This window comes from Miscanthus floridulus, chromosome 1, assembly GCF_019320115.1.
Source record: "Miscanthus floridulus cultivar M001 chromosome 1, ASM1932011v1, whole genome shotgun sequence".
NCBI lineage: Eukaryota > Viridiplantae > Streptophyta > Magnoliopsida > Poales > Poaceae > Miscanthus > Miscanthus floridulus.
Window position 1 is genome coordinate 161,672,274 of NC_089580.1, and position 17,165 is coordinate 161,689,438.

General features: G+C 40.1%; 1 protein-coding gene and 1 non-coding gene across 3 annotated transcripts; both read left to right on the forward strand.

Moving 5' to 3' along the window:
* Positions 1 to 840: 840 nt before the first annotated feature.
* On the forward strand, positions 841 to 8,613 carry LOC136545850 (alpha-L-arabinofuranosidase 1-like). Of its 2 annotated transcripts, none has more exons than XM_066537828.1 (18): positions 841 to 1,091; positions 1,998 to 2,278; positions 2,778 to 2,832; positions 3,394 to 3,605; positions 3,933 to 4,054; positions 4,141 to 4,294; positions 4,844 to 4,913; positions 5,627 to 5,772; positions 5,872 to 5,917; positions 6,033 to 6,085; positions 6,621 to 6,765; positions 6,876 to 6,994; positions 7,068 to 7,139; positions 7,219 to 7,322; positions 7,417 to 7,473; positions 7,566 to 7,764; positions 7,854 to 7,997; positions 8,115 to 8,613. In XM_066537828.1, the coding sequence occupies exons 2-18, from the start codon at positions 2,099 to 2,101 to the stop codon at positions 8,259 to 8,261; spliced, it is 2,025 nt and encodes a 674-aa protein (XP_066393925.1). In that variant the 5' UTR covers positions 841 to 1,091; positions 1,998 to 2,098; the 3' UTR covers positions 8,262 to 8,613. The 2 variants fall into 2 exon arrangements, with proteins under 2 accessions (XP_066393925.1, XP_066393935.1); XM_066537838.1 differs by having other exon boundaries at positions 842 to 1,091; positions 2,171 to 2,278; positions 8,115 to 8,612.
* Positions 8,495 to 8,567, forward strand: TRNAE-CUC (transfer RNA glutamic acid (anticodon CUC)). The gene has a single exon. It is a non-coding gene; the product is annotated as a tRNA-Glu (tRNA).
* Positions 8,614 to 17,165: the final 8,552 nt, after the last annotated feature.

The following is a 17,165-nucleotide window of genomic DNA, read 5'->3' on the forward strand; positions in this document are numbered from 1 at the left end:
AATACCACGATAACATATGTATGAACGTGTGTTATACTGTTATCTAAAATAGATACCGCAATCATAATGTTCCAATCAATGTTACCTAAGTCTTCACGAAAGATAGATAGTTAAAATATAACTCTAAATTTGAATGCAAAACTAAAACATCAACTTCAATTTTCGCAACACTTCATACCTACGATACACAAAAGATAAGCTTGCACTTCTTTAGAAATCAAGTGCTATGAAAAGATAATCATAGGCATCAGGATTTGATTGCTTTTTTTTTCATGTGATTTGTTCGATTTTTCTTGAAAGAAAAAAATACCGTAGATCTTGGAGTGTTAGGGTGCACGCAATCAGGCACAACAATGTCTGCCAGTGGACGTTAATATTTCCGTTATTGTTGATTTTTTTCGTGATATGTGTTTTTTGGATTTATCAAAAAGATAAGAATACCGTGACTACATGTTAGAGCGGGGTGCACGTACATGCATCCATATATGGAAAGACCCAAAGGTAACTGTGAGGGAGGAGCGCGGGATAAAGCCGAACAGAGCAGCCATCGGTTAGGGAAATTTTCTTTTTATGTCGGGCAGTCACGGATCGCAGAAAGATTTTAGTCATGCCAGGTAGACAGACAATCCGCATGTTTCAGTTGGAGAGACAGACAAGGCGGTAGAGAGCTGGGAAGCCGCGTCCGTCCGGTCGCACGCCCTCGTGATAGCATTAGCGTTTTGTCAGAAAGGCTAGGGATTTACTAGGTGGGAAATACCATTTTACGTCCAACACACGTTTGAGATGGGCCTAATAAAATCACAGAGGCGGCCTTATTTTCACGCTCGTTTGAGATGATTAGCCGTCCAACCCAATGATGTTGTATAAACTACTGCCATCTTGTCCCCTCCAGCAGTCCAGCTCTGACGAATCGTCATCCACTTGGCCGCTTGATTTCTCTCCCCGCTTCCGTGCTGCCTGCTGGCCGCCGGCCGAGGCGACAACCGAGGCCACCGATCAGTTGACTCCTGTCTCCTCATCGCGGGGTCTCACACTATCACACGAGCATCGAATTCGAACCCTCTCCGCAGGAGCAGAAGACGCTTCGCTTGGTAAGGAAACCCTACACTACTTGGACGAGCTGCTTCTCGTTTTGTTCAGAAGGATTTTTTGTTCCCTTGACGCCTGCCCACTTCTCAACCTTTCGTTCTTGGACGGATTTGCCGTCCAGTTTATTGTGGAATTTCGCCTGTGCGTGGAGGAGTAGAGGGAAGCCGGTCTATTTTCCAAATTTGCTAAGGGTTCAGTTGACCTTGCCCCGCTGACCCCCATGCTCCGCCCCTTTCCGGCAAACTCTCTGAATCGGGCTATGCTGTGCGATTCTGGTTCGTTCCATGTTGGGGGTTCAAATGATGGCTGCTGTACTTTACCATTTAAAATCCGGGTAAATGCAGTGTGCGCACAGTTCCTAGTTCCCTACTTTAGTTTAGAGGTTGATACCTGTTTACATTGGTAATTTGGTATAGATACCTGTTTAAGAAAGTGATTTTTTTTTCTTATTCGAAGCAAGAGAAAACTGGTTACCGTGAAACGTAGACAATGTGCAGTGTGCTGTACGTGGTATTGCTTTCGTAGATGGATTAGGAGAAAAAACCTGCGAGCACCCAGGTTCAAGCGACCCCGGGTGGTTGGCCTCCTCTCAACTAGAGGCACCAATAAACTTCTTTACACAGAAGACTCAAACAGGTTTAGCCAATGGGGCACAGCTAGAGTATTATACAGGGGCAACTGGTCATGCAGACAGTGTACTGTGCATGGTATTGCTTCCTGGATGGATAAGGAGAAAACGACACTTCTGGGTTGCTTGGCCGCGACTGGAGTGCAACTCTGACAAGTAATCTTCAGACAATGTTACATAGACAGGATGTTGCTATCTTCTTCTCTCATCGGTTTGTTTTGGCTTCACTTCTACTCACGCACCATTGCCCTGATCCAATTGCTGTTTCCTATCCTTGCAGTTTGCTAAAACGTTGCTGGGGTTGCGGCATGTGTACTTGGGCATAGCTAGAGGGATTGTTAATTCGAGTTAGTGCTTTGATCTCGGCTGTAGCAGAGCGCAATGGGCATCCCAAGGGCTTGTTCGGTTTGCTGTTTTTTCCATGTGCTGGTTCTTGTCTGTTCCTTGTGTCAGATACTCTATGTTGGATCAGTGGTGGCTCAAATTGCTCAGTTGACTGTGGATGCTTCACCTCAGAATGCTCAGACAATCCCTGGCAATATGTTTGGCATCTTCTTTGAGGTGAGTGTAATGTTGAACTGTTGTTCGTACATTTGTTTTATGTATAGTAACCTGTAGTAAATCAGCACATTTATCTTACCAATACCATGCCCTCTGCAGAGATGCAATTCTAAGGTTGAATCACTTAGTAGACCAACTCAATGAACTCTTGTGCACTGGTCTAAAATGGTTAACTGTCTATGTTTGTGCTAAATGTCCACAAACAATCAACTTCAGTTCACGCAATATACAAGCTGAGTTAGGCCATCACATTTTCATGCATGGTTATTCAGGAGCGCAGCTGGTGCTTACTTTTCCTATAAACTATAGTATTATAATTTTGGAAAACTTACCTGCAGTGATACTAATCAACATAAACTGTTTCTTGATCACACCATTTCCTTTCAGTTTTGGTATGATAAAAAGTTTAAAACTGAACTCCGTGGAGTAGTGTTAGATGATGTTTGGTTGTTTTACTTTGACAATGATGAATCTTGGTAATTCTTGAATGTACTTGTAGGAGATCAACCATGCTGGAGCTGGTGGATTGTGGGCAGAGCTTGTAAGCAACAGAGGTAATGGGAACTCAATGTCTAAGGTTGACCAGCAGTCCAGCACTTTGCCGGAAGAAAGCCTTGTTCATCATTTGACCCTCTTTTTATCTTCTGTTGACAAACAATTTAAATGTTTTATCATCAGAGTCGTACTCTGTATCTGTAATACTTCCTCTGTCCCAAATTATAAGACGTTTTGACATTTCTAGATTCATAGATTTTACTATGTATCTAGACATAATATATATCTAGATACGTAGCAAAATCTATGAATCTAGAAAAGCCAAAACGTCTTATAATTTGGAACGGAGGGAGTAACTTAAGGATAATATCAGGAAAACTACTTCACGATGGCACTGATTATCTTTGTTTGTGATAATCATACTGGTTTGTGTAGATAGTTAAAAGCAGACCTACTAGATGCTCAGAGCTCATTCTATGCAATGTCTCCATCAAAGGAGCTAACAATCCTTTTTGTAGCAGAGATTTCTTTGTAGATCATATGGAATAGGATCTCAAGAATGGACTCAAGATTCAGTCTTAACTTTTATGGCTCCTTACAAGTTTTCCTTTATGCTACAGGTTTTGAAGCTGGTGGTTCTAATACTCCTTCAAACATTGATCCATGGTCGATCATTGGGGATGAATCCAATATTATTGTGGCAACAGATCGTTTATCCTGTTTTGCTAGTAACCCAATTGCACTTCGAATGGAAGTACTTTGTGGAGCTAGTGGAACTAATGCTTGCCCATCAGGAGGAGTTGGAATCTACAATCCTGGTTACTGGGGCATGGTATGACCTTTATTATGTATTTAATAACACAATTTGTAGTTTTTCTCCCCCCTTTTTTTTACTATGGAATCTTCCATAACTTTTTTTCATCTGCCTGTTGAATATGTTTTTTAGGAATTTTCACTTAGGTATTTTTTAGATTACTTACTGAGGTCTTCTTATCCTTTTATTTTTTCTTTTTCTTTGATGGATTAAAATTCTCTGTACTAAGTACTAATATCTGAGCCTACAAGAATACTATACATGAACATCTCTTCTCCCTTCTAGATTTGATAAATCCATAAGATAAGCTCATCTCCATTATAATGTTTGCTACAATTGTTGCAGAACATTGAAAGAACAAAGGTTTATAGAGTTACCATGTACATTAGGTCATCAGATTCGGTGGAGCTGACAGTTTCTTTAACAAGTTCAGAGGGTCTTCAAAATCTAGCTTCTCATACAATCATGTAAGTTGGTTTAACTTATCAAGTACTTCATGTGCTACTATTGTGCCCATTTCAGTGAAGTAATAGATATGCAATATAAATTGTAGGGGAGACAAAGAAGATTTTGCTGAGTGGACGAAGGTTGAATTTGATTTGCAATCAAATTATATAAATACTAATTCAAGACTTCAGCTTACAACCGCCAAAAGTGGCATAATTTGGTTTGATCAAGTATCACTTATGCCCTCAGATACTTATATGGTAACTTAATTTCCAAATTCCCTTTTATCTTTTTGATGTTCCATAGGAAGATGATGCATATTTCTTCCATACGTTTCCCTTGCAACCTAAAAATAGTATGTGAGAAGCAAAATCAAAATTTATGTGCAAATTGCCTCATCACATACCCATACATCATAGCCTGAACTATAAGTTTAAGTAACTTTAATTTCTGTATGCTGGAAAGAATTACTCTTGGTTCAGAGAATGCTAACTGACCTTGATCAAACTGTGCCGTCCATGGATAGCCACCATGCAGTTATAATAGTTTGCGTCCTACTGTTTCTAAATACAAGCTGCAGCCTGCAGCCATCATAATCAAAATTGCATTGTGTGATGATGCATTACCAATTCAGCACCTGCTAAGTTATGAGTTTCTATACACAATTCTCTTGTATGATTGAAAACTTAATCCTAATTAACACCAGAACAAAGGAAAAATATCTGATCCATAGTTAACTAAGATGTCAACTTCCAAGGACCTTACATTTCTCTGTATCAGTGACCTTTATCTATCACTTTATTTCTCAGGGCCATGGTTTTCGTAAAGATCTTGCCTCTATGCTGGCAAATCTGAAGCCTCGATTTCTAAAATTTCCAGGTTTGTCGCTTGATTATCGTACTTCTGAGGTTTTTCATATGTAGAGGTTACACAATATTGTGAATAGTGTTCAAGTACTTGCCAATTACATGACTAGCAGTCAGGTAAAGAATTAGATGCATATACCTTCCACATACTCTTGGCTCTTCTGTCACTGACAGTTATGTATTTCTGTGGTTAATGTAAAATGTTTCACCATGCTGGCTCAGAGTAACATAGCAGGATTCATTGTTGCAGCATGCATGGCATATTATTTCTGTATTTGCAGGAATTGGATGATGATAATGTAGAAAATATATGCCTTGCGTTATCTTTCTAAAAAAAATAGATATGTTGAAAAGATGTGCCCTGCAACTATGATTATCAGTTTATTATTTTACTAAAATTGGTCTGTTACTAATCATGTAGTTTAACACAGAATTTAAATATTTGCATCCACACCAAGATCAACATTTCTGTGATTGTGGCAGAACATTTCAAGAATCAAGAGAACAAAAGGAAGAAACTTCCATAGATGATACTACATCTAGTATCACTCTTTTACTGGATGCAGGATGCATCAATTTGTACCCGCATGATATATTTTATGTTTGTGTTTCTGTTACACAGATGAATCAAGAATGTTTAACTAAGAAAATAAATTATGTCTTTTTATAGGCTTGTAGTTAAACGGTGAGGTTGCTGAGAACTGACAGTATATTTGTCACTTTTAGGTGGCAACTATGTAATGGGAAATTACCTTATAAATGCATTCCGCTGGAGTGAAACTGTTGGACCATGGGAAGAGAGACCTGGCCACTTCAATGATGCTTGGGCCTATTGGACTGATGATGGACTTGGGTTTTTTGAATTCCTCCAAGTGAGTAACATAACATGCTGCTACTTGTCTAACTGAAAGTTCACATAACTGTGGATATAACCTCTGTTGATTCTGAGACCTTCTATTTCACTGATGTAGCTAGCAGAAGACCTTGGTGCTTGCCCAGTTTGGGTTGTAAATGATGGTAACTGATATATCAACTTATCAAGAAAATATTAAAAAAGGCATAAAAACCATTACATATTTGGAGAGGTAATGTAACCTTGACTAGTTTGTTGGAATTCCTTTCAATGTGACAGGGGCCAGCATCTATCAAGAAGTTTCATCAGCAACAATAGCTGCATTCGTAAAGGTTTGTTCTTCAATATTTAATACGAAAATGATCCTTTTAGTCCCAAAAACTGAATTGAAGATGCTTAAACTCTTCAATTGACAAAGTACATTTCATCTGCATTGACTTCTCTTAGTAAGTTTTCCCAGCATTAAGCTGAAGATCCTTTTTACGACAGGTTTAACTATTAACTCTTTTTCCTTCACTGAACATCTGGTAGTCAGAAAAACTTGTTAACAAATTTATCCAGCAATTTAATTTATTTATCAAATAGGGTTATATGTTTTTTGTCAACGACGCAGGGGAGCTGCGTATCATTTTATTAAAGAAGAAAAGGGTAGGAAACCCTTACAAATAGGTGCTACAGAGAAATGATATATATGCTACAGAGATAACAGCAAGATTGCGAACTGAGGAATTCCAATAGTGGGTTCTGCTAGCCAAAAATGTCGCACATACATAAGGAATGAAGTTTCCTAGAGCATATCAGCATATGGTTCCATTCTAAGAAACATTGTATTGTCGTTCAAATTTCTTCATGCTTGCCATGTTGCAGGATGTTGTTAATGGTATTGAGTTTGCCAGGGGAGACCCTGAGACTGCATGGGGTTCAGTTCGTGCAGCAATGGGACATCCAGAGCCCTTTCAGCTTTATTATGTTTCAATAGGAAATCAAGAATGTTCAAAGTACTATTATAAAGGTTTCCATGCAATTCCATTTTCCTCCTGTCTGGTTTCATAGTATTTTCCAATTTCTTCTGTTTCCTTTTATTGTTATGCCAAGAAAACCAATACTTGTCCCATTTTGCAGATAACTACGTGAAGTTCTATTCTGCAATAAAAGCATCCTATCCAGACATCAAAATCATATCAAGCTGTGACAGATCTGCTATTTCACCAGTCAACCCAGCTGATTTGTATGATGTTCATGTAATGACTGTTTTGTTCGGTTTTCTCTTAGATAATAATTTTCCCAGTAGAGGTGACATCTGCTATGCTTCAGGTCTATACTTCATCAGGTGATATGTTTTCCAAATCTAGAATGTTTGATAACACAGCCCGTGACGGACCCAAGGTACTTGCTTTGCTTTTGCTACCGCAATTGTCATCCTTACAGCTGGCTGGTAATGTCCTACATAATTCGTATTTCGTAGGCAATTGTTAGTGAATATGCTGTGACTGGAAGTGATGCTGGCCGAGGAACACTAATAGCTGCTTTAGCTGAAGCTGCATTTCTCATTGGATTAGAAAGGAACAGGTTCGTTTTAAATTCTCTTTCTGGTTTGGCTCCTGCTTGATGGTAGATTGTGTTGCAGACTAATCTGTTCTGATTTGAAACTTTTTCTATGCAGCGACATGGTTGAGATGGCAAGTTGTGCCCCACTCTTTGTAAACGACAATGATCAAAGGTAAACGTGAATGTTTACTTCTGCATGTAATTGTGTCTGTACTTGACGATTTCATCAATATTTAATATAAAAAATAATGCTCTGCTTGATAGGTGGAACCCAGATGCTATTGTGTTTAATTCATGGCAGCACTATGGATGTCCAAATTACTGGATGCTACACTTCTTCAAAGATTCAAGTGGCGCTGCACTTCATCCGTCCACTATTCAACTACCAAACTATGATCAATTGGTCACATCTGCTATCACGTGGAAGAATCCACATGATGGGAACACTTACCTGAAAATAAAGGTGATCTCTCTCTCTCTTACTTAGGAACTCAGCTCTGCAAATAAAAATGAAAAAAAATAATAACTTGGCAAAGAAAAATTCTTTTGCAGGTTGTAAATTTTGGAAGCAAAGCTGTTAATCTGAATATATCTGTAACTGGGTTGGAAACTGATATTCAGACATTTGGATCCATAAAGACGGTTCTCACGTCAGGTTGGCTACAGGATGAGAACTCCTTCCAACAGCCCGACAAGGTTTGATACTGTCGAGTGTCGACTTGATTCAATGCATGGGAAACTAAGAGCAACATGGTAGTGATTACGCCTTGAATTAGTTGTTGTGTTTGTGATGTCTGAACTTTTGTGCTATAGGTGGTGCCGGCGGCAAGTCCAATAACCAATGCGGGCAAGCGGATGGGTGTTGTACTGAACTCATACTCCCTGACCTCATTTGATCTCCTCTTGGATTCGGACCAGACGGTGCCTGTCTCAGTGTCGAGCCTCCATTCCAGCGTGTGATTACTGTCAGATATATGCGTGCCCACAATACTCAATACCGATACGGGTCCCCCAAGGCTTCAATAGAAAATACGATATATGTGAATTATGAAGTACAGCTGGTTATGTATATGGATCGTTGTACACGAAAGTCAACAAACATGGTTTTCACAGACGAACGACGTGAGTTAAAGGGTTAATCTAGTAAGTACATGAACTGGCTTTAATGATCGCCCAGCTTACGGCATCACACATCCGTTGTAGTCTAGCTGGTTAGGATACTCGGCTCTCACCCGAGAGACCCGGGTTCGAGTCCCGGCAACGGAATTTTTAAAGTTCTTTTTGTTGTTTCCGCACTGACATTTCTCTTGTACCGATGCTCTTTTTTAAGTAAAATCGTTTAGGTCCAACTATTCCAAACTTTTGTCCTGATCCACTATAGCGAGTGTGGCGTATACTCCTTTTAATAAAATTATAAGACATTTTGACTTTACTAAATAAATTCATATTTTTTGTTATATATACTTATCTAGATTTATAATTCTTGTTATAATATATACTATGTCTATAGATATATAATAAAAGCAATGAAAACATCTTATACTCCCTCTGTCTATAGATATATAATAAAAGCAATGAAAACATCTTATAGTTTGGAAGGGGAAAGTATAAGACTTAAAGGAAAGCATTTTTCAAAGGTAACATTGAAAAAAATAGAAGATATAGCAATATACTCCCTCTGTCCCAAAATAGAAGTCGTTCTCATTTCTCGAGAAGTCAGTTTTTTTTAACTTTGACCAATTATATATAAAAGAATATTAATATTTATAATACATAATTAGTATCATTAGATAGATCGTTAAATATAATTTCATAATAAACTTATTTGAAGATTTAAATGTTCCACGTATTTTCTACAAACTTAATCAAAGTTAAGAAAGTTTGACTTACGCTACTATAACGACTTCTATTGTGAGACGGAGGGAGTACAGTACAACCTACCGGTGCTCTTAAATAAAAGCGTTAAGGTCAAACTATTTTTTTTCTCGAATACACAAAAAATTTGTGTATCATTGTAATTAAGAAGAAGAGTTTAATCATAAGGTCAAACTATTTCAAACTTTTGTCGTCATCCACTACTGCAAGTGCCAGGTATCTATATCTATACTTAATCATATATATCAACATTTGGTAATAATATTGAAAGCAGAAATAATTTTTTCTGTCTAACGTATTTTATTACTTCTTGCAATACACGCTTGCTCCTTTTCTCTCTCTCTCTCACGCGTCCGTGACATGGACTCACATACGAGTTAAAACAACACACATCTAGCCACGATGGGGAGTTTGATTTCAAAATGTATTAAAACAGATAATATGATCGCCTTCAAAAATAGATATTATGATCGTTGCATAAATTGTTGACCAAGAAATCATCCAGACAACAATACAATGAGTCGTTTTATTGGAAGTACATACATATTTACTAGTAACTGTAATATCAAAAGGAGAAAATGTTTGTCCTGCATAGCATCTCCCCCCCCCTCCTCCACATCTCCCTCTTGTCATCCTTACGTTTCCAATCCAAATTCAACAAAAGATCACATTTCAAATAGTGCGCTTTAGCCATAGGATAGAGTCCAACTTCAAAATGTATTAGAAGAGGTGATACGATGGTTGTATAAATCTTCAAACCTCAAGTCGTCTAAATCACATGGCCATGTTCCTTTTATCCTAAAAAGTATGTAAATTTTGTTTTGCGACAAGTCAAACATTCTCAAGTTTAACTAGGTCTACAATTGCTGCTACTGCAGACATGATGTTCTACTCTACAGGATCAATACTTCGGATTTTTACAGCTGCAGCGGTTGTTGCAGCTAATTTAGTGCAGCTGATCAGAGCTTTTTTTGCGGGTTGTCTCTGCTTACTAGGGAAAGGAAAACATCTTTTAAGAAAAAAGGGTGTGCCAACCAACATCTTTAGAGAGAAGGCTATTCTATCCATGCTCAATGCACGTGACGACAAGATGCGGTAGTAGTTTCCTTGTCATTGAGTTACCACTAAAAAGTTACCGCTAATCACATGGGTAAATCAACTAATCATGGCTTTGTCAGACTATGGATCAAGCCTGACAGTGAGCTGGGTGGATTACTACTAAGAACCGAGTAATTGAAGAACAATTAATGATAAACGAAGAACTCAACTAATGTATGCAACATAATTGTAGCAACTGAATGTAACTGCAATGTAACTGAATGTTTACAGAATGAGACTTCTCAGGTTGGATGCCTTCCCTTCTACTAGAGCTCGGGTTATATACCCCCGATTACATGGCCTTGGTCCCAACCGACATGACTAACAGGCCAACTAATGCCTCTCCCAATCCGGCCTAGCAACGCTTAGTCATCACCCCGTCTTTCCCTGTTGTCGGATCACCAATAGTGCCTCTCAGCTTCATGATAGTCGCCCCTCCTTGGAAACCAGCTTGTCCCCAAGCTGGACATTTTGGATAACGCCTCCTTAGATCATCCACTTCCTCCCAGGTGGAAAGATATGGTGGCATACATGACCACTGAACCTGAATCTGGTGTAGAGTAGAGGACCCTCTTTTAATCATTTGAGCATCAATGAGCTTAACTGGACAAACAATCTCCATCGGATCTGAGGGTAACTGATCAACCCTTTCATCAACCACTGCTTCTGCTGGGACATGTTTCTTCAATTGAGATACATGTACTACTAGATGAATCTTGGAATCTTCATGTAAATTCAGTTTGTATGCAACAACTCCAACCTTGGCCACTATGGTGAATGGACCAAAGAATCTGTAACTCAACTTGTGATTGCCTCGCTGACCCACAGAAGTCTGAATGTAAGGTTGAAGTCTGAGATAGACTTGATCGCCAACTACAAACTCCTTCTCACTTCTCCTTTTATCAGCAAAATGTTTCATTCTCTGTTGAGCCCTATGAAGCTGATGCTTAAGCACATCATTCATCAAATTGCGTTCCAGCATCCACCGTTCCAAATCTGGTGAATGGAACTGAATGTCACTGCTAAACCCCAATTGCCTTGGAATATATCCATACAAGGCTTCAAACGGTGTCCTTCTCAGGGCTAAATGGAAGCATGTGTTGTACCAGAACTCTGCCATGGCTAACCACTTACTCCATTGCTTAGGACAAGCACTGACACTACATCTCAGAAAAAGTCTCAAGGCATTGGTTTAGGCGCTCAGATTGCCCATCTGTCTGTGGGTGATACGAAGAGCTTATTAGAAGTTGTGTATCCGAAAGCTTGAACAACTCCTTCCATAAGGCAATGGTAAAAATTCGATCTCTATCTGATATAATACTATCAAGTAGTCCATGCAACTTATAGATATTGTCCATATACAGCTGTGCAACTTGAAAAGCAGCAAATGGATGAGCCAAGGGTGAGAAATGAGCATACTTAGTGAACTTGTCAATCACCACCAAAATTGTATCATATCTTTGTGACTTTTGCAGCTATTGACGGTAGTTAACAAACATTATAAACCGTCAATATAACATGCATAAGGACATAAATATGATCACTAACAAAGGTCTAGGGGTTTAAACTAACAAATTCCATGAGTTTTGGTGAATCAGTGATTTCTGTAGGGTTTATTCAAAAAAACCATCAAGGTGGACCTAGATGTCAGAGTTAATCGCACTTATCCACAGTGAAATAGACACCAGAAGACTCTAGAAGACTCAAGAGGACTCTAGACTGAGGCGGAGCCCGAGAGGCTACCAGGTGGGGCCACCTGTAGGCCACCCGGCCCCCCATGGCCCACATGTCATCCTCTGTTGTTATGTCAGTTCTCCACCACCTCCTAGATTGCATCTACACCGTTCTTTAAGTCGGTTTGATCCAAGGGCTCACGACGGACGCTCCGTCCTATATATACCAGCCCCTGCCACCCTCCTAAGGCATCAAGTCATTTGAGAGGACAAAAACTCTAATCATCCTCAGAGCTCCATCATATTCTGGGGCATAGCTAGTTAGGCTAGGTCTAGAGGGAGGCAAGCAGGCTTCGCTTGGATTCTCGATCGTGTCAAGAGCGTGGTTCGGTATAATCTTTATACCCCCTCTCTCTTTTGTATCTTCATTACTTTTATATGATTGCTATAATTGTTATGACAATATTAGTATTCATCTTATTCATGTTCTTCATTATAATGTTCATCGTCTACTTTGATTATAGGGTTAATTGGATCTGTGCCATTATAACTTTGTCATTTCTGAAGAACACCATTACTATTCGCCTATTTTGAAGCATGCCATTATATTTCTTTGTTTCCCACAAATATGCCACTAAATACGTATGGACATAGTCTAGGCCCAGCTGTAGGCGTATACGAAGATGTATACTTCATCTCCCCTGTCACTGACATGCAAGCCCCACATGTCATCTTCTTCTTCCCCCTCTCCTCATCACCTTCCTCTTGCTCCCACCTTCCATCCATGGCTATCGTGAGATGCTGGCATGGCTCTCCAGCGATCGTGGAGGGCTAGCAGACGATGAAGGAGGTCGAGGGTGGCCCTACAAACACACTGAGAGGTGCCCTCGCTGGTGAGAGCGGATCAAGTGAGATTGGCGTTGGTGAGGATGGCCCAAGGTCTGTCGACGTCTGTGGGAGACAAGGTTTCTAGCTCATGTTAGCCACGAGATGTAGCGAGATGGCCTCCTCATGCGCTTGCAGAGCCAATGGAAGCAGCGGAAGGGCACAAGATGGCTTGTGCGAGGAGATCGACGAGCTCGGGTCGACCCCGGCAATGGTGGCGGTGGTGCTTGGTGGAGGCATTGGAGCAAGGAGGGCTTGTGCTGCTGCTGCTGCTCATGGCTTGAAGATGCCCATCTCCTCGAGCGTGGCCATCACCTCCTCCCCAAGGCCGAGCTCCTTGAAGCTCTCAGCGGCCTCGACCTCTTCCCCTTCCCCTGCTGCGAGCTTCGCTCCGTGGCCCTCGAGGTGGGCCTTAAGACGCCAAGGGACGAGGTGTCCTTGAGGTGGCAGAGGCGGAGGCGCTCGAGGAGGAGCTCATGCCGTGGAGGGGGAGTGGGAGTGGAGGTGGGACCAAGGGTGGGGGCGGCGGTGGAGAGGGTGGCGCGGAGGAGGCGGAGCTGGAAAGGGGATGGGCAGGAGAGGAGGAGGCAGTGACCCACGACGGCCTGGCGCTCGGGATGGAGAGAGAGAACAGGAGAGAGAGATTCAGAGAAGAGGAGGAAGAAGATGATATATGGGGCCCGCATGTCAGTGATAGGGGAGATAAAGTATACGTCTTCGTATATGCCTGCAGCTGGGCCCAGACTGTGTCCATATGTATTCAGTGGCATATTTGTGGGAAACGAAGAATTATAATGGCATGCTTCAAAATAGACAAATAGTAATGGCGTTCTTTAGAAACGACAAAGTTATAATGGCACAGATCTAATTAGCCCTTGATTATATACCTAGTATAGTTGGATTATCATCATATTCATGCATATGTTCGTATAGCGCTCACCCTAAGGATCCATGGGTGTGTGGTTGACATTGTGTATGCGTGGTGCTTATACGTTGTTTACCTATGGATACCCCTATATTTCGGGTCATGTGGTAGATCATGGATGTGACACTCACGTTGAGTCCTTTGTAGTCCACTCCCCGATGTAGGTAGCACGTAGGATCTAGTTACGAAGGGGGACACGCTATGTTCTTAATCTCCCTTATGTGTAGATATGAAGATGATCTTAGCAATGACTATTAGGTGTAATTGCACTAATCAATGTATGCTTCGACTTATAATTAAGAATTACTTAGGAATTATTCCTCTAATATTCTACCTAACCATGCTAATGCCATAGAAAGGGGTACTCTGAGTGATTTATCATTATCATTGATCAATGCTTATCATATATATATATATATATATATATCTTAACATATGACTTACCCCTGTTATGAGTAGAATATTGGTTATGGTTTACTTTTCTATCAATAGTATAAGTTATCAATACTTGTCCATGCTAGACCTTCCCTGTGGTAAAAATATAAATAACGATACCTAGAATACTCTCATATGAAGTGCTACAATGGTATAATTATATGTGCGCTTGCAGATTCCTTTTCATTCATATCTATATATTCCTCCTAGTCACATAAATTAATAAAGAACTATTTATTATTATTCTAGTAGTAATGCTACTTAGTACCAACAAGCATTTCTAGCATCATCACTAGGGATGACAACTCGATAAGTAATGTTAAGAGATGTAGGTATATATTAGGTGACTACTAAAACAAGTGGCAAGTTAATAAATACCAACAACAACCCTTCTATGAAATCCATGCACACTACTTTCCATGCCTGATCTAGAATAGGTAGTGGCTGAAGAAGTCCATATGACTTTGTATGATCCACCTTTGCTTGCTGACATATAGTACACTGCTATATGTATGTCTGAATATCATCTTTCATCTTAGGCCAGATGAACAACTGCTTAATTGTATGATAAGTAGGAAGGACACCAGAATGGCCCCCACCCTAGAGCTGTGTACTACTTGAATGATGTGTTGCTGAGCTAACTTATTGATCCCCAACCATAGTCTACCATGCTGCCTGATCAGGCTATCTTCCATAGTAAAGTTTTTGAACTAAGGTTCTTTTGTTGGATATTTAGACAATAGCCTGACAACTTGAGGGTCATCAGGATAGCCCATCTTTATCTTATCTACCCATTCAGTATATAAAGAAGATACTGCATAGACTATGGGTGCCTCATGACATCTGGATAAGGCATCAACTACCAAATTTGAAATGCTTTGTTTATATACTATTTTGAACTGAAGATCCATCAACTTGAAAACAACTTTTTGTTGTATCTTAGATGTCACCCTCTATTCTGTGAGATGCAAGAGACTTTTATGATCAGTTCTTATTGTAAACTCCTGATGTTGGAGATAAGATTTCCATTTCTCAACAGCCAAGATTATAGCCAAGCACTCCTTCTCATATGTAGATAATGCTTGATTCTTCCCACTCATAGCCTTGCTCAAGTAAGCTATTGGATGATTCTCTTGCATCAGAACAGTCCCAAAACCAACAACACTAGCATCCGTTTCTAGCACAAAAGGTTTTTGGAAATCAGGCAGGGCCAAAACTGGTGCTTGAACTAGAGCTAGTTTCAACTGTTGCAAGGCTAATATAGTCACTGATGTCTAGACAAATGGAACCCCTTTTTCAATAACTCAGACAAGGGTCTACAAATGAGGCCATAATGTTTGATAAACCTTCTATAATATCTAGTGAGTCCCAAGAATCCCCTAAGATCCTTCACAATTTTTGGAATAGGCCACTGCTCAACCACCTGAATTTTTGTAGCTTCAGTGGATACCCCAGCACCAGAGATTGTGTGACCCAGATATTCAACCTTTTGCTAGGCAAATGAACACTTAGACAATTTGACATAGAACTGGTTTGCTCTCAAGATGTCAAAGACTTGTTGTAGCAGAGAAATATGCTCTGAAAGTGATGCTGAATAAATGAGGAAATCATCCATGAATACTAACACTCCTTTTCTGAGAAGATGAGCAAAAATCAGATTCACGACACTCTAAAAAGTTGCAAGAGCATTAGTTAGGCCAAATGGCATCACTAAGAACTCATAAAGCCCACTGTAAGTTTTGAATGCAGTCTTATAAGTATCAGCAGCCTCCACACAAATATGGTGATATCCAGCTCTTAGATCCAACTTAGTAAACCATTTAGCACCTTTGAGCTCATCCAACAGTTCTTCAACAACAGGCATAGGATGTTTGTTTTTTACTGTCTGAGCATTTAAATGCTTGTAATCCACACAAAACCTCCAGGAGCCATCTTTCTTTTTAACTAGCAGTACAGGTGATGCATAAGGACTAGAGCTGGGTTTTATAATACCATTCTATAGCATTTTCTACAAGTTGCTTGTCTTTTTCATCCTTTTGAGTGGGTGAGTATCTATATGGTCTGATGTTGATTGGTTGAGCTCCAGGCATAAGATGAACTGATGATCAAATGGTCTAGGTGGTGGTAATTAAGTTGGTGTCTGAAACACATCTTCATATAGGTCTAACAACTTCTAAATATCAGTAGGCAATGTTGTATCCTGAAGTACAGCAACACATTCAGAAGAGTTGGGCTGCTCATACTCAACTTCATCATGAGAAGCAAAATGGAACTAAATGCAATGAGTAAGTGCCTGTCTATTTAACAAGCCCTTGAGCTTAGTTTCAGACACATGGGGGGCATTGATCCACCTCAGGTTTGAGACCTTATAGCAAAACTCTCTTCCCTTGGTGGTTTGAGACCTTACAGCAAAACTCTCTTCCCTTGGTGAGTAAACTTCATCATATTTTTGCCCCAATGACCCACATAGGACTAGAGGCTTCTAACCAATCCTATCCTAGAATCATATCAAAGCATTTGAGGGGAAGGATGCCAACATTTGACTCAAAAGTATGCCTCTGACAACTCCAAGACAAATGTTCAATCCTTTTGTCACATATCATTGGGCTGCCATCTGCTGCCACATATCGAGTAGGTTCACACTCACTGGTGGGTAGTGTTAACTGATTGACAAGATGTTGACTTATGAAGGACCCCACACTACCAGAGTCTACCAAAATGAGCACCTGCAATTTCCCAATCATAGAACATAGTCTCATTATTCTTCTTTTAGTCCCCTCAGACTGTACAGAATGGCCCACAACCAAAACTGTTTCCTCCACCTCGGTTGTCTCATCACAGTCTAGCTCAGACTTAGTATCCTATAAGGCATCTAAGAGCTCTTCAATCACATGCAGTGATAGTTGGGCAGGACACTTGTGGTTATGACCCCATTTTTCCCCACACTTAAAGCATAACCCATTTCTTTTTCTA